Source organism: Poromitra crassiceps (assembly GCF_964638095.1).
Source record: "Poromitra crassiceps genome assembly, chromosome: 2".
Taxonomy (NCBI): Eukaryota; Metazoa; Chordata; class Actinopteri; order Beryciformes; family Melamphaidae; genus Poromitra; species Poromitra crassiceps.
Window position 1 is genome coordinate 992,520 of NC_139624.1, and position 24,981 is coordinate 1,017,500.

The following is a 24,981-nucleotide window of genomic DNA, read 5'->3' on the forward strand; positions in this document are numbered from 1 at the left end:
TGCGTAATAAGATCTCCGTGCCATGGAGAGGTGCATATACACACTTGCGCTGTGTATGAGTTCGGCAGGGTGCTGTCTGACTGTTGTCAACATAAACAACATCGGGTTTGGGGATGCAGGCAAAGGCATTGCAAGTATAATTGGACCATTCTTGGATGATTATATAGCCTATTGCTCCACTAGATGGTCAAATCTGTTGTAGGCTATTGCATCCAACACAATGTCACGGTCATGGCGAGCAATGTACATACAGATTGTTATTAACTACACACACACACACACACACACACACACACACACACACACACACACACACACACACACACACACACACACACACACACACACACACACACACACACACACACACACACACGTGGACCCGCGACATAATAAACGATAATAAGAATCATAATAAGAATAAAAACATAATAATAATAATAATAATAATAATAACGTAAAAATAATAACAATAACAATGTTAATAATAATGATAACGATAATACTAATAACAATAATACAAAAAATATTAATAATAATATTATTAATAACGTACAAATAATAACCATATAACAATACCAATAATATAATAAGAACAACAACAAAGATAATAGTAATAATAATAACTTACAATAATAATAATAATAATAATAATAATAATAATAATAATAGAACATGGGGGTGGCATTCTTTTATTGTTTTTTATTTTTAGGGACAGAGTTAACTCAAAAGGTACATGTCAGCTGGGCTGAGTTGAGTTGGGCTGGGCTGTGTGTGTGTGTGTGTGTGTGTGTGTGTGTGTGTGTGTGTGTGTGTGTGTGTGTGTGTGTGTACACACGTGTGTGCATGCTGTTCGTGTTGTGCGAAACAGCGCCTATTGTCTGCGGCTGTTTGTGTGCGCTTCCCATGGCATTGATTTACATGTGATTAAAGCTTGGTTGACAGAGCCGAATTTATGGCAGTGTAGGTCGGACTAGTGGGAGTTCGGACTAGCGGGAGGTCGGACTAGCGGGAGGTCGGACTAGCGCCCGGACCCCAAGCTGTGCCTAGTCTGCCGGAAATCTAAAGAAGAAGAAGAGGGGAGCCGTGGGTGGGGCGTGAGAGAGGTACTGAAATCAGCATTAGAGAAAGCTAAGCTAAACTTTACTGTATAGACATTATTAGGAAAAGCAGTAATAGGAATATACTGTAGCGAATCAGCAGTACACATACAGGGGTGAGCATTGGTAGTGTCTCAACTACAGATAGGAACTGATGTGTGGGAGTGTTGTATTGGGGAACACTATGCTGTGGGAATACTTCCGGGAAAGACTGAGCATGCGCGTCAGTCTCCACACACTGCTACAAGAGAAGGTTGCTAGTTATGAGCGTGACAACCGCTGAGAGTTGTAATATAACTAACGGTGAATAAAGAACCTTGTACCAACAAGAAGCCTCTGCCTCATGACATACCAGGAACGTTACAATACAATCAGTTAATAAAGTAGCCTACTTGAAAGAAACTGGGTTAGTCGATAGGATTTAGATACCTCTTTTCTTTTCTTTTTATATTTTCTGTCAAAATCTAACGTTTCACACTCCAGTCCGCTAGGTGGCGGTAATGCACCTCTAAGCTGGTTGCCAACCGCCAGAAGAAGAAGAAGGCAAGTCCCGCCTCCTTCAAGCAGTCCAGGTAGAACACCGACAAGAGCAGACTTCAGAAGTGAATCATTAATCAAATATTGTGCTTGTCTGATATAGTGCTTTGCAAGAAACAAGGGAAAGATATTCGACCAACTGAGAGTTCAGTCAACTGTTGAAGCGATCCTGAGGACACCTGACCTTCGCGTTATGTTTTTATTTCCTTTATTTTCTTTCCTTGGTGAGTTACCGAACATCAAAGCATTTGCCGAGATGGCAACTAGCATGCTCTGTGAATCAAAATAGTGTGCCAATTATTTAACTGAGTTAATGTAATATGAACATAGGCTGAAGCTAGCTTGATTTTGCACCTTACTGCTGTTGTTGTGTTTAGCCAGCCACACGATGGCAGTATGTTGTAAGCATGAATGTTTAATGTAAGTGGTTTTTATAATCATCTACTAAAATGTCACGACTGTTTAATAGCCATTTAATAGTTTTGTTACATTTTACAATTAAGTGGTCTATAATAACAGTGAAGTTATATCAGCTAGTTGCATACACTAACTGAAATAGGTAAAGTGTTCTCTGACGCTGAGCACACCGTTTATCCAGACCCAGCACTCCAAGCAACAGCCTCCACAGCTCTGTCTCTAGTACACAGGGCCAAGAACTAAAACATAATTTAGCCACCTAAAACAACGCCCACCTAAACAAATCGATATCTGTGTACATGCACGCTCTATTTTGACAATTTTCAGCGCTTTACTTTTCCGCCAAACAGCGGTCTCATTCGGCACTGCTTTTTCTCCCAACCGTACAACTACCGTATTCCTCCGCTAAACTCCTGCACAGAGCCGCAGCGCTGGATTAATCCGCAGATCAGCTGTTATTTTGGGTTATTTCTCCTGGCTTGTTAGTAAAGACACAACAAATAGAATGCGAACGAAAATATGAGTGATTTTGATAGCGAGGACGATATGCCATTCACCTTGGTGACAAGAGGATACAATTATGAACCAGAGAGAGTAATATACAGAAGAGGAACTTTTGCAGAGTGAACAGGCAGAAAGAGAGATACGAGGCCATAATGCCATAATATGCTGCCTAAATTCTGGGGTGTCCTGCAGACCTTTTTCACCATTCCCAGGATAAATTGGGGAAAATGTCCCAGACCAGAGAGGCCAGGTGACTTCTTGTCTCTAAAGTAAGTCAGTGTTTTATCTCTCTTCCTGAAAACAAAAGTAACGATGTCGAGTGAATATTTCTGCAGTTTGCCGAATGCTGAGAAAAAGGAAGTGCTGTGGGGTTGCGCTCTGGTGAAAACCGTCTATAAACTCCTAACTAAATGGGTATCCTTTATTTGAGAAAAATATATTTGGTTAAAAATATTTACTTTCTCTGCCAACACTTTTTTAAGGCTACTTAACTTTTTGTCTGTTAACACTTTGAGTGCCACGGCCCTTGGGCAAAAGGTGCTGTACTGTGCCACATAGGCCGCAATGCATTTTAAAACAGTCATATAATTTCTTTAATAATTACTATGTAAACACTGAACACGCACAAATAACGATGAGACTCTCTTCTATCACCTGCAAAAAAAAGTTTATTGATCCCATTTTCCGTTCTTTAGTTATGAGCCGGAGAAGATAGCTTGATTAGACCAAAAACAGCCCTTTTTTTCTACGAGCTGAGATAATGACCCTTTTGTGAAAGGAAGCATTTCAAGCACATCATTGACTCATTGCTAATATTTTCTGATGTAATGCTGCAGCTGCCTGGGTCTGTTGTATGCTGTAGTGTCCTGCGTGCCCCACCTCCCCCCCTCCCCCCCCCCCCCGTTGTGGGAGGAGTGTCTCTCTGCTCTGCTCGGCTCTGCTGTTTGCTCTGCGTGTGCTCAGCACTGAAAAAGTCCGCTAGATCCAGCTTTTTTACAGCCGCGTGTACCAGCTCCCATGCTTCCAGTTGAGAATAATAACAAATCCACGGCTGATCCTGCGAATGGGCTGTTGCAGCGGACACGAGGTGCTCAATTGTGACAGCAGATTGGCTGCTGCAGGGGCACAGCTACGTTATGCTTCAATGAAGCAGCTGCATACGGACGGATGCGATGCGATTTCCTTTTCCACAATGACTTCTTCTGTGTGTTTAACTATACTTTCTCTCATCTGGAGTGCGCTGTCGCCACCGAAGGGTTCTGTAAAATAGGTTAGACACATTCAATAGCTCTCATATTGTAAGAGGCGATGTAAGAAGCTGAGATCGACACCCCCTTGTCAAAAAAACAATTTCGAGTTATTGACGCCATTTGGCGTCGCTGGCACTCTACGGTAAATTTCTAATGACGCCATATGGCGTCGCTGGCACTCAATTGTGTTAATGCATTAGTAGCCTATTGAAGAATACATTTTTCCAGATTGGTTGAGCATATAACATGAGTTGTTTACTTTCTTCTCATGTGCACTATATTGATTCATAAATAAATGTTTATGTATTTGACCGTAAAACTCCCAAATCACATAATAATGTAGCCTAGAGAAGCACCTCAGCAGCCAAGATTTATATGGCAGACAGTAGCCTACATCTATTTATTTCCTAGTAACATAAATACAACCGTAGATAGGAAATCTAATTGATCAGATTCTGATCAATCAGCACATGATGTCCAGAAGGGATTAAAAATCTGTCATTACTGTCTCAGCCTCGAGAGTTGCTTGTGGGACACTGCAGGGTGTCCTCCTGACATGACGTTAATGTTGCTCTCCTGACTGAGACATGCTGCTGTCTAACGTGACGTCTGCCAGGCCACCATGCTGCACCACCACAGAAAACACATGCTTAGCAGTTGGCTAAGTCAAATCTGATGCTCGACACTAAAATAAAAAATAACTAACCCTAACTCACTTATACTGACCGCGCTCAACAACGTGTTAAACTCACCTCTGTTCACCAGCCTCCTGTCACTCCTGGTTCGGTTCGGTCCCATTTGTCCCGTTTTGCGATCTGGAAGCATTACTACGTACCAGAGGAGGTTTTTCCAGTGAGGCATAGGAGGATGGTCCTCCTCTATTAGATTGGGGATTTTATATAAAAAAAAAATATATTAAAAAAATATATTTTTTATTTTTATTTTTATATTTTTCATTTTTCATATTTTTTTTTATAATAAAATATCAATCAAATGTGTTTTTTCTTATGTGCAGATGCTCATTTTTTCATTCATTATATAGCTCCATGCAGACGAGTCACTCTGGCCCTGGTCCCAGCATGGGGGAGGGGATTAAAAAACACCCGCCCTGTGGGCTTGATTTATTTGGTAATTTATCTAATGAAAAAATAAGATTGGTTGAAAAAGACTTGCAATTCACAGAAAACAGTGAGAGTGATGTGTTTTCCAACGAATCAGATTGAGCTACAGTTACTGTAGGAGGGAGCTCTCCCTTAGCCCGTGAAACCAGGTGAAACCCTAATTGGTTGTTGTTTGATAGATAGATTGCTTGACATTGATTGACATTCTGTATTGTCCAATGCTGAATACGTCTGAAAATCGGCAACGTTGTTCCACTGCCTGTGTCTCCCCCCAGCCTGTCTGTGGTCTTTCACGCTGAATCAAGGAGGTGAAATCCACTGCTTGACCTGACAGGAAGGATTTACTGATTCAGTAGCAGCATATCATATTTCCCTCTTATTTTTATTTACTTTTTTATCAATCAGTAAGTGTTCACAAGCCAGACAGTCGTTGATATTGGATTACCACCAAAACGAGTTTCGAGTTGCGGGGAGACTTGAGCTGCGCGATACGGGCTTTTTGCAATGTCAGAAAACTGGAATATTTGCAACGTCTCGACTGCAGCGTTTCCCCTACAGACAGCACGGATATTCAAGTAAGTCAATTGATTTCAAGTTATCCGAACCTTCTATTAAATTCGGCGTGGAAATGGTTCACCGAGCAGCGCTATTTTTGTCGTATTGAAGTTTCATCCTGTAATTTCTTATACTAAAACCCGCGAAGCTTAAATTCACACATTTTTTAACTGAATTTGGCCTGTAAATCGATAGCTGACAGCGGGCTCAATTTTAAAGCTTGAGTGGTGATCTTTATATCATATGAAAGTAGAAGAAATAAGGAATCGATTGGGATGAAGCATGTCAACCTAGGATGTCGGGAAGGGGGGGTAAATAACGCTCCAAAGTTGATAACTAAATGAGTAGTGCAGCACTGTGCACAGGAGGACACACTCTCGTTCCAGATGCAATTAAGTGTAATTTAACGCTATTTGACAACAGTTTCGGCCATAGACTTTGTCAAGTATCATACAAACAGTGCAAGACAGCCATTATAAAGACAGGTTAGCTGATTGAATGGACAACACCTGTCTTGTGAAAGCACACCTGAGTGTGAGACATCATAGGATGAATCAAAACATTGATGTCACAGGTAGGCTGTATACCATAATATATCATGAATCTATGTGAATAAATAGATTTATATAAATAGTAATCACAGCCTAATGCATAGAGATAAATCCTGAAACCTTCTCGCAACAGTTCTAGCCTAAGCCAGTGGTTTTCAAAGTGGGGTCCCCAGCAAAAAGGGGGGATAATCTATTTTCACTATAATTCCATGCCATCCATAAGTAACACAATCTAAGATAGTGTAGAAGTGAGTAACTAGGCTAATTATAACCATAACAGCACAAATAATTGACAAAAATCTCGAAATAAATATACAGTATTTACTCTGAGAAATGAAATAATGAGAAAAGGAACAATTATTGATGGTTAAAACTTAAGGGTGTCACAATATATCGTCCCACGAAATTTCGCGATAGTAAAACGTCACGATATGTATCGTTGAGATGAAATCTCATATCGTGAATTTTTTTTTTTTTTTTCAAAAGTAGACAAAGAAACGTCTTTGTTTGTTGAAGTTCAATGTGTGGAAAGTAGTTCAGTTGAACAAGTCTCTGAAGAGACACATGAGAAGTTATACAGGAGAGAAACCATTCAATTGAGTTTCTGGCAAAACTGAAGATGCATAAAAAATAGACTAAGAAAAGTCTTGTTGTTTGAGTTTGAAGAAAAACTGAAGATGCATAATGAGAATTTATACTGCTGAGAAACCTTTTAGTTCAAAGTAAATTTAAGTGACGGTGTAACTCATTCTATTTCAAGATAAGCCTTATCTCCAATCTCATGTTTTTTCTAGTTGTTATTGTAATAACAATTTCCCACAACAGCATGTTTTGTATTTGTGCATTTCAAATAAAATACTACTTTTCCAGTCATATATTGTCATTATTCAAGTTTAAAAAAATATTGTTAAAATCGTATCGTATCGTATCGTTATCGTGAACCCAGTATCGTGATACGTATCGTATCGTGAACTGAGTGTATCGTGACACCCCTATTAAAACTGAATAATGACATCACAACAGTCTAATCCTAATGCTAATTTAAAATGAGATTTGGGCGTTTTGGGCAAAAACTGCTTGTGGGTGAGAGTATCAGCAGCAGAGCACACGTCATATTTTCCCTGGGACCGCCTCAGGTGCCAGGTGCTGTTCCGTCCTGTAGTCCTCTCACTGGGTGCTAATGCAATGCTCCTCACTGGGTGTAGAGATGCTGCGATCCGATCATGTGATCGGATATCGGCGCGATATCAGCCAAAAAACATGGATCGGATCGGATCGGATTCCAGCGAAAATGACAGATCCAAGGCTCCGATATAACAAGCACTCCATTCCATGACTCCGCTCCAGGATTTCTATCCAGCATGCAGCAGCAGCAGCAGCAGCACACAGAGGCCGCGTTGAGCCTAGGATGGCCAGGGCCAAAACGTTGTCTTGCTTCAACATACATCGCATCGCATAAACCATTTCCACCCGCAGGTTTGAGGAGTAGCTAACATAAACGTCAGATAAATACTCTATAGGCTAACGTTACCCACTGAGGCAGCTAACATGGCTAATTAGCTAGCTAACACCAGCTATCTTTCTCCTCTAACTCACGTTAACGACACGTTAGTTGACTGAGCGAACGGCGCTGTACAGCAGGTCATTATCAAAACGTATTGCACTGAAGAGAAGTAACATTAGATAATGACGAAAGACTCCTCCAATCTGGCAGTGGAAATGTATGCACAAACTTTGTGTGTAACTTTGCGAGACTCAACCGAATGACTGATGAGTCTCGCGTTGAGCCTAGGATGGCCAGGGCTTAGATCTGCGTGAGCACGACCCGTCGTAATTTGTCCAATTCAAGGTACATTAAAACGTTGTCTTGCTTCAACATACATCGCATCGCATAAACCATTTCCACCCGCAGGTTTGAGGAGAAGCTAACATAAACGTCAGATAAATACTCTCTATAGGCTAACGTTACCCACTGAGGCAGCTAACATGGCTAATTAGCTAGCTAACAGCAGCTATATCTTTCTCCTCTAACTCACGTTAACGACACGTTAGTTGACTGAGCGAACGGCGCTGTACAGCAGGTCGTTATCAAAACGTATTGCACTGAAGAGAAGTAACATTAGAAAATGACAAAAGACTCCTCCAATCTGGCAGTGGAAATGTATGCACAAACAGGGACAGGGCTGTGTGTGTGAGAGAGAGAGACAGGGACAGGGCTGTGTGTGTATGTGTCCTGTGTGAGACAGAGTGGGGGTGTATGTGTGAGGAAACAATAATTATTTGTGTCCAGTGTTCACCCATTACAAAAGAAGTGTGTATTTGATTGTTATGTTTTAGTTTTACATCAAATTAATTAGATGAACTAAATCGTTTACATACTATATTACCAAAACACTCACATACATACCTAACCCTAAAAATGTTTGTTGCCTGCTAGCTATCAGACAGCATAGAGAGACTTAAATATGTGCTGTATCGGTATCGGATCGAAATCGGTATCGAATCGGGTATCGAAATTTGATCGGAATCGGATCGGTTTTGAGCTAAAATATCGAAATCGGATCGGAATTGAAAAATCTCGATCGCAGCATCTCTAACTGGGTGGAAAGCTGAGAGGCTTGACAGCATGGGAAACATGGCAAATACACACACACACATGCGCGCACGCGCGCGCGCACACGTGAAAAAAAAAGCCCACATTTTTTTCAAGGGGCGGCGACCTTTGGTCGCCGCACTAGCTTCCTCCCCTGTTTCCAAGCTCACCAGCCACCACTGCTACATACTGACTAGCGTATTTATGAACGCACTCTTTCATCTTCACTGGAAGTGGTGGAGTTGGGGCAGCCATTTCCCACCAGCATTGTGCGAAGACCCGCCCTGTTCTCTGATCGGCTCAGACCCGATCAAAGCCAATCAGCGAGCAGAGGCTCAGCCTGACCGTGACGGATGTCTAAAACTAACCAATCTACCAACAAAGGCAGCAGTATTAACCAACCAGACGTAGAGTAGGGTGGGTTTTCATCACACAATGCGGGTGGGATGAAAATACAGAACAAACCCCGCCATAGATATATATAAAGGCTAGATGGCTTAAGGCGGAGTCACCAGCATCGTTGAACGGCCGCCATCTTGCTACAGTGCCTTTCTGGTACGTTCTATGGTAGCTGGTGACCCGCACGGACAAAAATACTCATAACTCGCTGAAATCTTGACGGATTTACAAACGGTTTGGTTTATTACAAGCATATTCCGTTCCCGAGATAGACAAAAAAAAAAAAAAAAACACTAAAAACACTATTTTTTTGATGGGCTCCAAATTACACCAAAATTAAACCGAAGCATCTATGCCATGAGAGGGATTCAGGCACAAAGTTTCATGCAGTTTCATCAATTTCCCTAGGAGTTATGATCATATGATGTTGCCATACTAACCCAACAACAGATGCTCATAACTCCTAGTAGCTCCCTGTAGCAAGATGGCCGCCATGCGACGACGTCGCTCTCTATTGGCCGGCAGCGCGGGTAAGCTATCTAGCCTTTATATATATCTATGAACCCCGCCCCGTATTGGTTCGGAACGGGACGCATGATTTCACTGTCGGATATGGAACAATTCCGTATTTTAAGGGACGGGTGGCAACCCTAGCCCCGTGTAGTAGAGAGACAGAGCTGTGGAGGCTGTTGCTTGAGTGCTGGGTCTCGATAGACGGTGCGCTCAGCGTCAGAGAACACTACCTATTTCAGTTAGTGTATGCAACTAGCTGATAGGACCCCACTTCAAACAAACCCAACTATCCCTTTAATGCCATTAGCCGGCCAGAAATTATGTTTTGACTGTGGCCTAAATATGTATTTGCACACATTAACAACACAAGTCATCAATCAATCAATCAATCAACCTTTATTGACAAATGCATATTGTGCATTCCTTTATCGCAAAAGAACTGGGATGTGGAGGCTAAATGACGTCACATCCGTTTTGTTAGCGTTCCATTTGCAGAAAAGTTGAGCTGGGAAGTTCACTGTTCACTGGTCAGATATCCAGTCGCTAGCCAGGCTAGCCATTGTTAGCAATAACAATTGACAACATGGCATTTTGCGCATACAAACACTGCAGCCTCATGTCCACACAGATAGAAGTAGGCCGTGCTGTGTGTACAGCTGATTTAATGAGACACAAACAAGACAGGAGTGCTAAATAGCATTTATACGATTATAACTACTGTTGTTGTGCGGCGCAGCCATCTTGGATTTGTTAGGTTGGGGCTGCTGAGGCTCCTACGAGTTTGGAATGGGAAATACCAGCTCTGGTGACGTCACCGTCCCAGCTCATGACCTTTGAAGTCGTAAGATTACCAGTTCCCAGTTATAAAGGAATGCACGATGGAGAGCTACTTGATCATTCATGAATACACAGGACGTAGTTTCTTTCATCCTCGCCCTGAAACTGGATCCCTGACATGTTTGTGTGTAGAGTAGCTTGATTAACAGCGTAAGGCTGTAGAACACATTGTAGCTGCTCCTCCAAACCTGCCCTTTACCTGGTGTATGGCCCACCTGACACAGTGTGTGTGTGTGTGTGTGTGTGTGTGTGTGCGTGTGCGTGTGTCTGTCAGGTGTGTGTGTGTGTGTGTGTGTGTGTGTGTGTGTGTGTGTGTGCGTGTGTCTGTCAGGTGTGTGTGTGTGCGTGTGTGTGTGTCTCCCAGTGTGTCCGTTTTGAACCAGCTAGTTGTCAAATGTTATTTTATGATATTCTCTGTGTTCCTGCATCATTTTGGTGCAGGTCTGTGCTTTTGGGCTGGCTCAGGTCAGGTGACATTCTCCTCTCTCTTGGTCTGGTCTGTGTGTCTTGTCTCTGGCTGTGAAGAGGTGCTTCTCTGGTGAGGGGTGGGAATGGAGGCTGTCATCTCAGAGGGAGGTCCTCAGCAAACATCAGATGTGTTCACAGTTTAGGAGCTGAACTCCTCCCCCTCTCTCTCCCTCTGTCTACACCTCTCTCTCCCTCCCCTCTCTCTCTCTCTCCCTCTCCCCCCCTCTCTTTCCTCCTCTCTCTCTCAATTCAGTTCAGATTAGGGATGTCGAAAATCATAATTTTTCTTGACCGACAACCGACACTCATTAGCCGACAACTGTCGGTTAACCGAGAAGATTAAAATGCGCTATTTTACTGTCTGTGCCCCATTAAACCATAGGCCTACCAAATGCTTGATTTTTTTTCAGTAGAAAGCGTTTATTTTTACATCTACAAGCAGAAAAAAACACATTAACAAAACGAGAAGACAAGTTAAATCCTCCAGCCATCTAAACAAAAACATTCCTCGGATAGGCTATGATAGGAGCTGCACGCATTTGCAGAAGGGGGAAATACGGAGGGAAAAAACCCATACTCACGCTCACAATTCTTAAATGAATTATCTTACTGCATGTGTCGTAAATAGTCTAATAAAACCAGCAGGAACTAATTTTAAAAGCTCAGAACGAAACGTGTCGCTAATTGAATGAATTTCCACTTTGAATAGCACATCAAGACACCGCCCCAAGCCTTCACGCTGCAGGGCGCACTGACGAAGCGCTTATTGCTCTCTCCTTCTGACATTCTCACTAATTCAACAGTGGTTTACCTGCTTTTGAGATCTGCAAAAAAATAGTTTGCTTCTCTCTCCACGCTTCTCCCTCTCTCTCTTTATCTGCAACGAGGGCTGTAGGTGGATATTATGCTCTCTGTGTGTCCGGCTGCACGACATGACGACGAGTGCAGCAAGTCCGCACGCTGACAGCTGTCAGCATTGCGGGACTCGGGAGGATGAACAAATGAGGCAGGCTGTCCAAACTTTTTACCGATCTAATATGAGATGCAGAGAAATAATTATATATTAATAGCCGATGTGTTTAGAAGAGCATTCTCACTCTTGCTGTAATCGTTGTGGGATTATTACACCTGAGAGACAGACAGACCCGGAGAGAACTCAATTTACGGTAAAAGTGTGGATTCCTCAGTGAATCGATGTGGAAGACACAGCTTGTTTTGAAACGCGTCATTGAAAGTAACCTCATGGTATCATGACAGTGGCTGGAACACAGAAGGAGCATGACTGACTGGCTCGCTGTAGTCTGCACAGGGCAGGGCGTCTTCTCCCGTCTGGTCAAAGCAGAGGGGAGGCGGGGGTGTGGCGCATGTGTGGAGCTGAGTTTATCACAGAGCACATCTCGCACGCGTAGTCCAGTAAAAATGTCACTTGACCTCACACTAATTGCAACAAAACCAAACTCAACTGATTTTGTATCCTCAATATGTCCTCAATGAAGGAAAAAAAGTGTTAAGGAAATGTATGAAGGGAAATTTTTGAAAATGACCCATATGATGCTACCAAAAACGTTTTTATTTTATTTTTTTTTCTCTTTTTTTTTCTCCTTGAAGCAAAAAACACATACAGGATATAAGTGATGAGATTTATGGCACATTAAAAAAAAAAAAAAAAGGCTTCCATAGGCTACCATCATATTTAGGTCATTTTCAAAACTTTCCCTTCATACATTTCCTTAACACTGTTTTTCCTTCATTGAGGACATATTGAGGATACAAAATCAGTTGAGTTTGGTTTTGTTGCAATTAGTGTGAGGTTGACCCACATATTTGCGTAAAATGCCTGGACTAGCGGGGGGAGAGGCGGACAGTGCACACTGCTTTTCCATTTGGAAAAGCCTTTCTCTAAATGAATGTTGTTCTGGCAGTGGCAGGAGCTTTTAATTCCTATATAATGCTGCTACAGTAACTACTTAGGCTAGTTAACATTGTTGCTTACCGCGAAGGAGGGAAAAAAAACACCATATTGGCAACACGTTGTATGCCAATTTAATATGCAAATTAACCGTTTGACCGACATGCTTAATCGACCAATGACGTTGTCGGCGGTTAACCGGTTAACGGTTAACCGTCGACATCCCTAGTTCAGATGCTTTATTGGCATGAATGTAACAGGTACAATGTTGCAGTAAGAAAGAGAAAAGAAGAAAGGTACAATTCAACAATAGAAAACAGTGAACACTTTGCTCTGTGTTTGTCAAAGACTGTGTGTGTGTGTGGGTGGGTGTGTGTGTGTGTGTGTGTGTGTGTGTGTGTTTGCATTGGTTAAATCTAGTGCTGCACGATTAATCTAATCGCAATCGCAATCGCGATGTCAGCACGTGCGATTACATAACCGCAAAAGTGTGCGATTATTATCATTTTTTCACGTCTTTTTGAGTGTGTGTGTGTGTGCGTGTGTGTCCTCTAACGTTACACGCGACGCAGCAAACACACGTTTCTCTGCCATCACACTGTGGACATCAACACTAGCGGGAGGCTTCTCCCATGCACTCCCGCAAATAAGTAATGTTATGCGCAGCAAAGTTATCTTACCGAGAGGGAGAGAGAACATCCATGATCGCTAACAGCTAGCTATGCTAATAACTAGCTAGCCGTTCGTTCAGAAACGCATGTAAACAGCCGTGTGATCAGAGAACGTCAGTAAAATAAGGAGAGAGCTGCAGGTGCTTATGCAGAACTAGTGCACGATTAAGTGCACAGTGGGTAATGACCCGCTGTGATGAGGAATATAGCGAGATTAACAAGGTTGATAGCAAAACACTGTCGCAGCTGCCAGCAGCTGCCAGCAGCAGCACCTCCAGGCTTCAACTAGCGTTAGCCTGTCACATGATGCCTTCATGGTCCCTCGATAAAGTCTGCAGAAATATGCACGTTACCTGACCACTCTCTCAAGAAGCGTCACGTGAGTGTGGCGTTTAAGGCCATCTGTCGCTACAAAATAAATAAACGGGGTGTAACATTGTATTACTTGACAGACATGTAACTAACTTTGCCAGTCTGAGCCATCTTCTATGTGCTGTAACACAGTGCAGTTTCTATTTTTCTGGTGTTTCTTTTTTACATGTTTGGGACAGGCAAATGTCTCAAAATGTTTTATTTTTTTGTAAAGATAATTTTATTTCAAATTGTTTTATTTATTAAGTTTTAATATGTTTTAAATTGTAACATATTTCATGTATTTTAGTCTGTGATACGTGAAACCGTGGTATTTTTGTCCAAGGTTATCATACCGTCAAAAACTGCCGGCACATCCCTAGATACCTCTTGTTTATTATATCGCAATCACAATCGCAATCGCAATATTGTCCACCCTACACGTGTGTGTTTTCTCTGACTGTACAGTGCCAGCATTGTGCGCCCCTCTACAACGACAAGCCTTTCAGGTCAGGTGATCAGCTCCAGCCAATGAGCTGCCGGCCTTGCCGGTGTCACGGCCACGCCCACTCCTGTCATTACAACGTCCGAGCCGATGACCAACTGGACGAGCACTATCGAGGAGGGGGAGGAGTCTGTGACAACTGCATGAACAACACTACAGGTACAGTGTTAAGTACAGTAACTGTCCATCATGATGTTGATAATAATGATGAAGATTTGTCTTACTGCCCTGCTCCACTACAGCCAGAGGTCTCTGTGGAAAGAGTACAGTCATCAAATCAAGTGGACGTGTTTTCATCCACTATAGAGCTGGGGCAACTATGTCATGTTTGGGTGAGCAACGCATGGCATTGTGGGTAAATACGACAAACTGTACACTAGTGCCACTCGCAGTTTACTTCAATGTAAAATAGCGGTAAAAAAAAATCGATTAAAAACCCCCAGAAATAATTGAATTGATAAATGACCCAAAGACAGCATGACATGACGTTACAACTTCGCCGGCCATAGATTGCGCAAGATACATTGAAAATTGTCATTTGATCCATGTTAAGTCATGTCACTCATGTCACTCATGTCCCTTATGTGATGTGTACTGTATGTAGCATACGGCCAGTTTAGCGGAGCCTGCAACTCCCTATCGGGGAGCTCTTTCGAGACTCAGAATGAAGAGAGACTGATGAGTCTCGCATCGAGGCTTTTGAAGTCGACGACTTACGGTTTAAACATACAAGTTTAATTGATCAATGGACAAATGAATCAATATGTCATGACTAAAATGTGACTCGGTAAAAAGCCATTTTCATCTGTGATTATGTAAAAGCTGATGACTTCCTGTTGGTGTGTTGTGCCTCCCAGGCGCGATGATGGACGCCGGCAGAGACCAATCACAGGACGAGCTGCCACACTGTGAGGAGCCCCTCGCCAGGCGCCAGACGCACATGGAATACGGTACACTTTAGAGGATTTTAGAACGATTAGTCGATTGACCGAAAATTAATCGACAACTATTTTGATAATTGATTAATCGTTTTGAGTAATACGGAAAAAAAAAGTCCAAATTCTCTGTTTCCAGCTTCTTAAATGTGAATATTTTCTAGTTTCTTTACTCCTCTATGGCAGTAAACTAGTCACTGCCACTGTCATTCTGGTATAGGGACAAAACACTCTGTCTTGTTTGGATTTCTTTAAAGCAGGACTTCTAAAGTCAGAGACTGTGGGCCTCCCCTCAGACCAGCGTTTTCGTTAGACAAGAACGGTGCCGGACAACGTGTCCAGCATGATTTCAGTTTGCCAGACAACGTGTCCAGCATGATTTCAGTTTGCCAGACAACGTGTCCAGCATGATTTCAGTTTGCCAGACAACGTGTCCAGCATGATTTCAGTTTGCTGGACATTTGGAATAAATACCGGACACATATTAGATCTGTGTTTATTGAGCTTAAAAAAACAATTGATAGCAGGTTATAGCCTATAATCTCGATAATGCTGTAAATTCCCTGCACCAACCATGTTTCTATGACCGCTAAATCACACTGAACGACCTGAAATACAAGCTTCGGGGCTAATTAATTTCTCTGCAGCGTCGACTTTTGTACACGCTGCCCTGCATGCAGAGTCTCAAAAGAACACTGGCAACACTGCTTTTCAGTTCTCAGATCAAGGCTACAGGTAGGCTAACTAGTGTTCACAATAATGTAGGCTTACCTTTCTTTTCTTCCAGTTTAAAGTTAAAGTCCCTGGAAACCAAAATCCACAAAAACGTTCTAACTATGTTATTTAGGGTCTTATGTTAGTAATTGTGTGCCTCCGAAATTATTATATATATTATTATATATATATATTACTTTCAACCCAAAGCCTTAAAATCGACACCTTTCTACAAGCTTCTACAAGGTACTTCCTCATTGAAGAGAGCAGTGCGCGAGGTGCTAAAATGCAGGAGCTTATGACGTCATAAGCTCTATATAACCTTTGTACACGCGCGCAACCCGCCCTACTGTGTGTGTGTGTGCGTGTGTGTGAGTAACCTCGCGTCACCAGGCTGTGTCGAGCGCTATGCTGTTCTCTCTCTCTCTCTCTCTCTCTCTCTCTCTCTCTCACTAGTCCCGAGAGAGAGAGAGAGAGAGAGAGAGAGAGAGAGAGAGGCACACAGCACACAGAGTGGGAGACAGACACTCAGCGAGCGCTGTGGGGGCAAAGAACGGACAGATCTCTTCCTCTCAGAGCCGCGGAGCAACGCGCGAACACACACACACACACACACACACACTCACCCAATCTCTCTTAAATTCTCTCTCTCTCCTTCTCTCCCTCTCTCTCAGAGAGAGAGAGAGACAGAGAGAAATTTCCCTGCTGCAGACGGGACACGCCCACACAGTCCGCGGGAGAAAATACACTCTAAAAAATAATTGATTCTCATGACTTTTGCCACGACTGTTAAACCTAAATTTATATACTTTGCGACGTTCATCATCGTTCAAATTTGGCTGGTGGCTTATTAACATAGGGTCCTGTGATGTGATTAACTCAAAATGCTAAATAATAAAGAAATATTTCTGGTTTCCAGGGACTTTAAGCAAATATTCCCAGCTGCGCTTGTGAAGTTTATAGCCTATTGTCCGTTAGCGGAAAACACTGCGTGTAAATCAGCTTTCAATGAACGCTATCGTGTCGTCATTGACAATATTGTAAAGTTAGACCCGCTGTTTCAGAAAAAAAGCTTTTTAAGCAGGTAAAAAAAAGAATTTACAGTTAGGACTCAAGATTCTTATGAACCCCCCCCCCCCCACAAAATAATAATAATAAAAAATAAAAATAAAACATGCTCCCAGGACAGAAATATGTAGAAAAAGGTGGCATTATAATGCACATAAACAGTCAATGTGTACAACAGAAAACTTTCCAAAACACCAGACGTACGATAATTAGTATTATTATTATATTATTATTATTATTATATCGTATTTGTACAATAATTGACCTCCAACAATGATCATTGACCCTCTGGTACTATTTTGTGTTCAAATGTCTTCAAGGTCTCGCGCCACCTCCTCTGGGTGAGTTTTTCAAACAGAGAACCGTAGAAGGCGTGACCACCAGGGCTTGCCAGAGAGGAGACTGTGAGATTCCCCGCAGGCGCACTGACTTCGGTAACAATGTCCTATCTGTCGCTGGCGTAAAAATCTGGAACAGTATCCCAGTTGCAATACGGGAATGCCCCACATATCCAACCTTCAAAATAAACCTCAAGGAATGGCTCAAAATAAATCAACACTGCAACCATATCACCAACCTTATCTCAGCCCTCATGTGTCTCTACCCTTGACAGTTTGCTAATAAAACTGCTTGTTTTGCCGGCTGGGAGGCTCAAACTGTCAATAGTGTCTGGCAACATGGAAATGACTCTATATATATTTAGCTGATTGATGGATAGTTTCCCATTCGCTCCCTCTGTTTTGGCCACTTCTTCCTTTCACTTTTGGGAAGAATTGTCTCCAGCACAGCGCTGTTGATGAGAGAGAAATGAGCGAACGTGTATTGACGATGCGGTGCAGGATTGCCCTGTGTAGTAGGCCTACACTGTGTAGTTGTTTGAGCACATTGCTCCAGCTGTAAACAAGGCTATCTCGGCGAAAAAAATGTGTCACGATGAGTTTATTAGACACATACAGTGTGGAAAAAAACGAAATTCTCCTTTAAGCTCATATTCAACTTTTAGTAGGCCTCTCTCTATCTGATTAGTAAATGGAAATCATTTGAATGACTCCCCTTTAATACAATTGACAGTTTTCAATTGGAAAAAGTCGTCAGTTTTACCAAGATGGGCCTATGAAATTATTTGCAACTAGGCATCTCGCGCGCTGTGTGCACTAGGGATGTCGAAAATCATAATTTTCTTTGACCGACAACCGACCCTCATTAGCCGACAATTGTCGGTTAACCGAGAAGATTAAAATGCGCATTTTGACTGTCTGTGCCCCATTAAACCCTTACCACAACAAATGCTTGATTTTTTTTCATTAGAAAGCGTTTATTTTACATCTACAAGCAGAAGAAAACACATTAACAAAACGAAAAGACAAGTTGAATCCTCCAGCCATCTAAACAAAAACATTCCTCCGATAGGCTATACTGCTTAGAGCTGCACGCTTTGCATATTAAGGACACGTCAATTGACACGCAGCCGCCCCGTGAAGTACTGTTTGAGTGGACGACAGCCCAGGGGCTGCAGGGCGCACTGACAACGCGTGCATCACTACAGTATCTTCTACTTTTAGCAATATATAATACCTGCTTTTGGTCTCACTCCTTCTCCCTCTGTCTTCACGCACGCAACGAGGGCTATGCTCTCTCTATCTTGCAGGGCTCCACATGCAGCTGTCAGTAGCTGCTTTCACACCGGCTTTGAAAGTGTCAATGAATGCAGTCTACAAACAATCCGTCTCTCGTTGTGAAACAATTTCTCCGAACTGCTCTGTGTTGGACAGTAAAGACTAACGTTAATTGTTACTTTTCAATCGTCAATTAGACGCATGTCTGCATTTTTGTAACACGGTAAAAAACTACTGCGAGCGTATGCATGCGTGTGCATGATGAACATGCAGAGAGGGAGGGAGAGAGAGTGAAACCGAATGAGCCAGTGAAGAAAAAGTAATGTGCACGTTCCATCAGGTTTGACTCCAGACACGGACGTGCGCAGTGCACGCTGAACGCTGTGAGGTGAGCGAGGTGTCGGGTTTCAGGCCAATTCAATCCTGTCCTGACCAAACTGAAAACCCGTTTCATGACAGCGGCTGGAACACAGAAGCAGCAGAGTGACTGGCTGGCTGTAGTCTGCACAGGGCAGGCAGGGCGACGCGTCAGGGGAAAAATGCATCGCTCTTCTCCCGTCTGGTCAAAGCAGAGGGGGGCGGGGCTGTGGCGCATGTATGGAGCGGACAGTGAGAGAGACAAAGTAGTGCTGACAATGCACACTGCTTTTCTCTCAAACATCTGGAAAAGCCTTTCTCTAAATGAATGTTGTTCTGGCAGGAGCTTTTAATTCCTATATCCTGCTGCTACAGTAACTACTTGTTAACATTGCTTACCGCGAAGGAGGAAAAAAAACGCCATATTGGCAACACGTTGTATGCCAATTTAATATGCAAATTAACCGTTTGACCGACATGCTTAACCGACCAGCCGGTTAAACGGTTAACGGTTAACCGTCGACATCCCTAGTGTGCACTTGATTCCTGCAGCTCGCCGAGCTGGCCCCCACATACGCAGCTCAGCCGAGCTGCGGGGCCTTGCCCTATTGGCACGCGGGCAATGTCTCCCTCTCTCTCTCCTCAGTCCCTCTCTCTCTCTCCCTCAGTCTCTCTCTCCCCCTCCTCTCTCTCTTCCTCATTTCTCTCTCGTGTGTGTATGTCACTGATGACATCATCAGTGATGTCACAATGCCTGACATGCCTGACTGATGACATCACGACGTCATCAGTGACATCATCACTGAACTATAGCCTCAGCCTTAGGGGACATTCACACCAAAAGCGTTTTTTTTCAGTCAGAACGCTATGAAAATCATGTCGAGAGCGCTTCCATTGTGCACAAAACACAGCGCACGGCGCGTTTTTTTTGGCTTTGTTTTATTTTCCCCTGCAGTCACGCGCACTAGAGTTGAGCACACAACGACCACACGGACGGTAGCCAGCTGGTTTTGTCTGTTTGATGTTGTTCACTGTCAACATGAAAGCCAGATTATTCAATTAGTCAATTCTGGCAGCAGCGGAAGTTGAGGATACCTCGGGAGGAGAAATGGTAGGAGTAAAAAGACGACGAGCAGCGCGCTTTCCCTCCAAATGTTCAACTTTTTCAGCTTTAAAACGCCCAGAGCGCTCCGCCAAAAAGACGAGATGCCACCAGCGTTTAAACGCCAGGTGCGTTCATTAAAAGAGGAGCACGTCTAGCGCGTCCTTACATAGAGAATGAATTGCAGCTCCAAAAACGCTTTGGGTGTGAATGTCCCCTTAGGGTAATTAGGGCAATTAATCTGCCCTAATAAAAAAAATTATCCGTCAAGTCACCTGCACAGGTGCTCTTTACACCCCCTGAAAGTTTCAGCCCGATCGCACGTAAAACGGCATAGCTGTGGCTGGACAAAATTCTTGAAACAGACAGACAGACAGAGTCCACATTGCCAAATTTATTATAGATAGATAGATTTTATTTTATTTGAATCATTTTGGAAATAAATTGCAATCCCCAATCTTGCCAAGTACCCCCTCCCCTGCAAGCTGCTCAAGTACCACTAGGGGTAAGTGACGGCGATAAACCAGGGCAAGGGGGGTCTAAAGCCCCCTCGCAAATTGCTGTAGCCCCAGTTAAGCCCCCTCAGGTGTAATTTGAATAATCTGGAAAATGATTCAGACTGTAAAGCATTATTTTGGAAACAGCTATGAACTTGCAAATCTTCTACATAATAACATTAAATATAACAATTGTTCTTTGTAGTGTCTGTTTCACATTACAATTTAAAAGCTCATGAACACACCAAACAACATGAACAAGTTTAGAATCTGAAAGGGTAAAATCCGAGGAGCACTTGAAGTTTCTCCCTGAAAGCTGAAAATCCGAGGAGCACTTGAAGGCAACATTAGTCTGCCTGTCAGACAGTGAAACTGAAATATGCTGCCATGCTACGTTTTCTGAAAAGAGTTGAGAAACAAAAAGTAAATCCAGATCCTGTTGCCGAGGACGAGGAGGACAAAGAAAAAGATAGAGACAATGATGATGATTCAGACTCGGACTCGGAGAGAGAAACTCCTGAGCCGCGACCAGAGCTGGGCCCCGAGGCCGAGCAGGTACCCACTCCCGCTGCTAGCGCGATATCTCAGGAATGCCTTGACGGAATTTCATCAAATTTGCCTCAAACATCGACTTGGACTCGAGCATGAACTGATTCGATTTTGGTGGTCAAAGGTCAAGGTCACTGTGACCTCTCGAACGCCATTTTCAAGCTTGTTAACGCAATATCTCAGGAATGCCTTGACGGAGTTTCATCAAATTTGCCTCAAACATCGACTTGGACTCGAGGATGAACTGATTACATTTTGGTGGTCAAAGGTCAAGGTCACTGTGACCTCTCGAACACCATTTTCAAGCTTGTTAACGCGATATCTGAGGAACGCCTTGATGAAATTTCATCAAAATTAGCCTTAAACATCCACCTAGGCTCAAGGATGATCTGATTAGATTTTGGTGGTCAAAGGTCAAGGTCACTGTGACCTCTCAAACGCCATTTTCAAGTCAAGTCAAGTCAAGTTTATTTATATAGCCCTAATTCACAAGCATGTCTCAGAGGGCTTCACAGAAAGTATGTCTAGCTGATTCTAGCTAACACACAATAACAAGAATATACAGAATAAGATAACATTTGAACATTTGAAGAAAACAGGAGAGTGGAGGAGGGAGGGAGAGGGAGGAGGGAGGAGAGGGGGGAGGTGGGGAGAAAATAGGAAATGTGGGGAGGTGGGAGGGCGCAGGGGAAGGAGAGCAGTGGGAATGTGAGAGAGGGGAGAGGACAGAGAGGAGGAGAGAACAGAGAAGGAGAGGTGGAAGGGTACAGGGGAGGTAGAGTAGAGGTAGGGTCTAGGGTGGAGGGAGGGAGGGAGGAGAGGGGGGAGGTGGGGAGAAAATAGGAAATGTGGAGGAGGAGAGAACAGGGGAGGAGAGATGAGGGTGCAGGGGAGGGAGAGCCAGGGTAGGGATAGGGTCTAGGGTTGAGGGAGGGGAGGGAGTAGGATACGGGCCCGGATTAGGGCGAGGGTGGGGAGAAATGGGAAATGTGGAGGAGGAGAGAACAGAGAAGGAGAGGGTGCAGGGGAGGGAGAGCAGGGGGAATGTGAGAGGGAGGAGAGGGCAGAGAGGAGGAGAGAACAGAGAAGGAGAGGTGGGAGGGCGCAGGGGAAGGAGAGCAGTGGGAATGTGAGGGTACAGGGGAGGTAGAGTAGAGGTAGGGTCTAGGGTGGAGGGAGGGAGTAGGATACGGGCCCGGATTAGGGCGAGGGTGGGGAGAAAATGGGAAATGTGGAGGAGGAAAGAACAGAGAAGGAGAGGTGGGAGGGTGCAGGGGAAGGAGAGCAGGGGGAATGTGAGAGAGGGGGGAGGACAGAGAGTAGAGGTGCAGGGGAAGGAGAGCAGGGGAAGAAGAGCAGGGGGAATGTGAGAGAGGGGGGAGGACAGAGAGTAGAGGTAGGGTCTAGGGTGGAGGGAGGGAGTAGGATACGGGCCCGGATTAGGGCGAGGGTGGGGGGAAAATGGGAAATGTGGAGGAGGAGAGGACAGAGAAGGAGAGGTGGGAGGGTGCAGGGGAAGGAGAGCAGGGGGAATGTGAGAGAGGGGGGAGGACAGAGAGGCAGAGAAGGAGGGGTGGGAGGGTGCAGGGGAAGGAGAGCAGGGGGAATGTGAGAGAAGGGAGAGCAGGAAGTGGCAGGGATTCAGGAAAATAGGGGAGAAGAGGAGGAAGAGGAAGGAGCAGAGGGGGGGAGAATGAGGAGAGAGCAGGAGACGGGAGGGGGGGGCGGTGGGATGTGGGGGAGGAAAGAGCATGGAAAGAGAGGAGAACAAGAAGGGGGAAGAAGGGAAGAAGCGGGGAAAGGGGGAAAGAGAGGGGGGGGGGAGAAGATCAGACAACTGACTACTCTAAGCATTAACCAGAGCTAACTGGGACATAGTATCTAGCTAATCTACAGCCTAATCTGGCCTATCCTACCCTGCTCTAGTCTGATTTTAGCCTGAACACTAACAGGTCAGCCTTAGGCTGTAGCTAATCTATCGCCTACCTAAGCTGTTCTAAACCAACCGGCAGCCCTCGACCAGTGATGAAGAGCACCGATGCCCCCCGACCCGGCCCCCGCCCACATATGGCGTGGGAGGGAAGGCCAGGCCGGGACACAGCGGCACCCCCTCACCCCCAGTGAACGCAAGAAAACCTTTCCACCATATGGATCGCCGCATGGATTGCCCCAGTGACTTGGCTGAGGAGGAACCTTGTGAGGTCGTTGTGCTAGGGGCCAATTGCTGCGGCCCAGGCGGACCCAGCCCCCACGCGACCCGCCCCCCCAGCCCCCAGCCACCAGCATAGTGACTGAGAGCATGAGAGCAGGCCACGCGGGGGACGGGCCCACCCACCAGGCCACAGCAGCGGACCCCCATCTGGGGACTCCCCTCCGAGACAGGCCGAGAGATGCCGGGCTAAACCATGCACAGAGTTTCCGATAATGAAACTCTGTGAATGGTTTAATATGGAAATAAAATGTACAAGAGAACAGAAAATTGAAAATGTAAAAAGAGTCCAACAGAAGGGATATAAAAATGTAATTTTTAAATTATCCTAAGATCAGGGAAGGGAGTTGAAAATCTAAAAAGTAGAGTCCAAAAAGAAATAGAAAATGCAGTCTTTAAGTGTTCGTAGGTTTAGAGAATACTAGTTAATTAACTAGGTGACAAAAAGGGTAACAAGATTGGGAGTTCCATGAGGATGATCTGAGGAATCCATGAGTCCGCGTTGGTGACATGGATTAAGAGGAGGGGAGGGGAGGATAGGAGTCGGAGGTGATGATTAAGAGGAGGGGAGGATAGGAGTTGGAGGTGATGATGAGGCGGCGGGGGGGGGGGCTGGGGGGGCGCCCCCCCCCTTCCCTTAGGCAGGCAGGTGACCAGGATGATGAGGATAGGGGTCGGTGGTGGTGAAGAGCCCGGGGTGTCAGACAGTAGAAGGAGTAGCGGCAGGTGGCTAGGGCGATGACGGCCGGACCTAGGGCTGCAGCGGCGGGGGTGTACGTCAGGCCAGTGAAGGACACCTGAGGGGGAGAGAGAGAAGAGAGCGGGGGAATCTGCGCAGAGGTGGAACTAACTCTATAGACAACAATAAAATTAGGTCAAAACAAAATTTATTAGGATTTTTATTTTTATTTTTTAGGATGACTAATACTATACTGCTAATTCAGGTCTAAGTACCACCTAACACCACTGTCAATGATTCAGCCCTGTTGATGCGGACCGTAAATCATGACCTACAACAAAATTTATTAGGATTTTTTTTTTTTTTTTTTTTTTTTTTTAGGATGACTAATACTATACTGCTAATTCAGGTCTAAGTACCACCTAACACCACTGTCAATGATTCAGCCCTGTTGATGCGGACCGTAAATCATGACCTACAACAAAATTTATTAGGATTTTATTTATTTATTTTATTTTTTATTTTTTAGGATGACTAATACTATACTGCTAATTCAGGTCTAAGTACCACCTAACACCACTGTCAATGATTTCAAGCTTGTTAACGCGATATCTCAGGAATGCCTTGATGGAATTTCATCAAATTTGCCTCAAACATCGACTTGGACTCAAGCATGAACTGATTAGATTTTGGTGGTCAAAGGTCAAGGTCACTGTGACCACTCGAACGCGAACTAGTACCTACAAACATGCCCAAATAACATGCTTATTAATGGAAACATAACTTGTGATGTGTAAGATACTGTAGTGTGCAGCTCTACACTCTGGAGCTTTGTCCAAGACCAGAGACCAAACCAACCTGAACATGACCTCTCCAAGCTTTTAAAGTCCAAGTGAACCCGTTGGTCACGTGCATCGGAGTCCGTTTCAGACTGAAAACAAATTGAGAGGCGGACCATATACGGTGTCGATGAT

General features: G+C 44.1%; 1 protein-coding gene across 1 annotated transcript in view; it reads left to right on the plus strand.

Annotated features, from left to right (window-relative positions):
* Positions 1-2,025: 2,025 nt before the first annotated feature.
* The window catches only part of LOC310791609 (serine/threonine-protein phosphatase with EF-hands 2-like), a gene marked incomplete at both ends in the record, with an annotated part of 45,469 nt that continues 22,513 nt past the window's right edge, over positions 2,026-24,981 (plus strand). The window contains 3 exons of the mRNA XM_083653273.1: positions 2,026-2,031; positions 14,245-14,440; positions 15,139-15,231. Coding sequence (XP_083509399.1) covers positions 2,026-2,031; positions 14,245-14,440; positions 15,139-15,231 — 295 coding nt within the window. The remainder of the gene's footprint in view (positions 2,032-14,244; positions 14,441-15,138; positions 15,232-24,981) is intronic.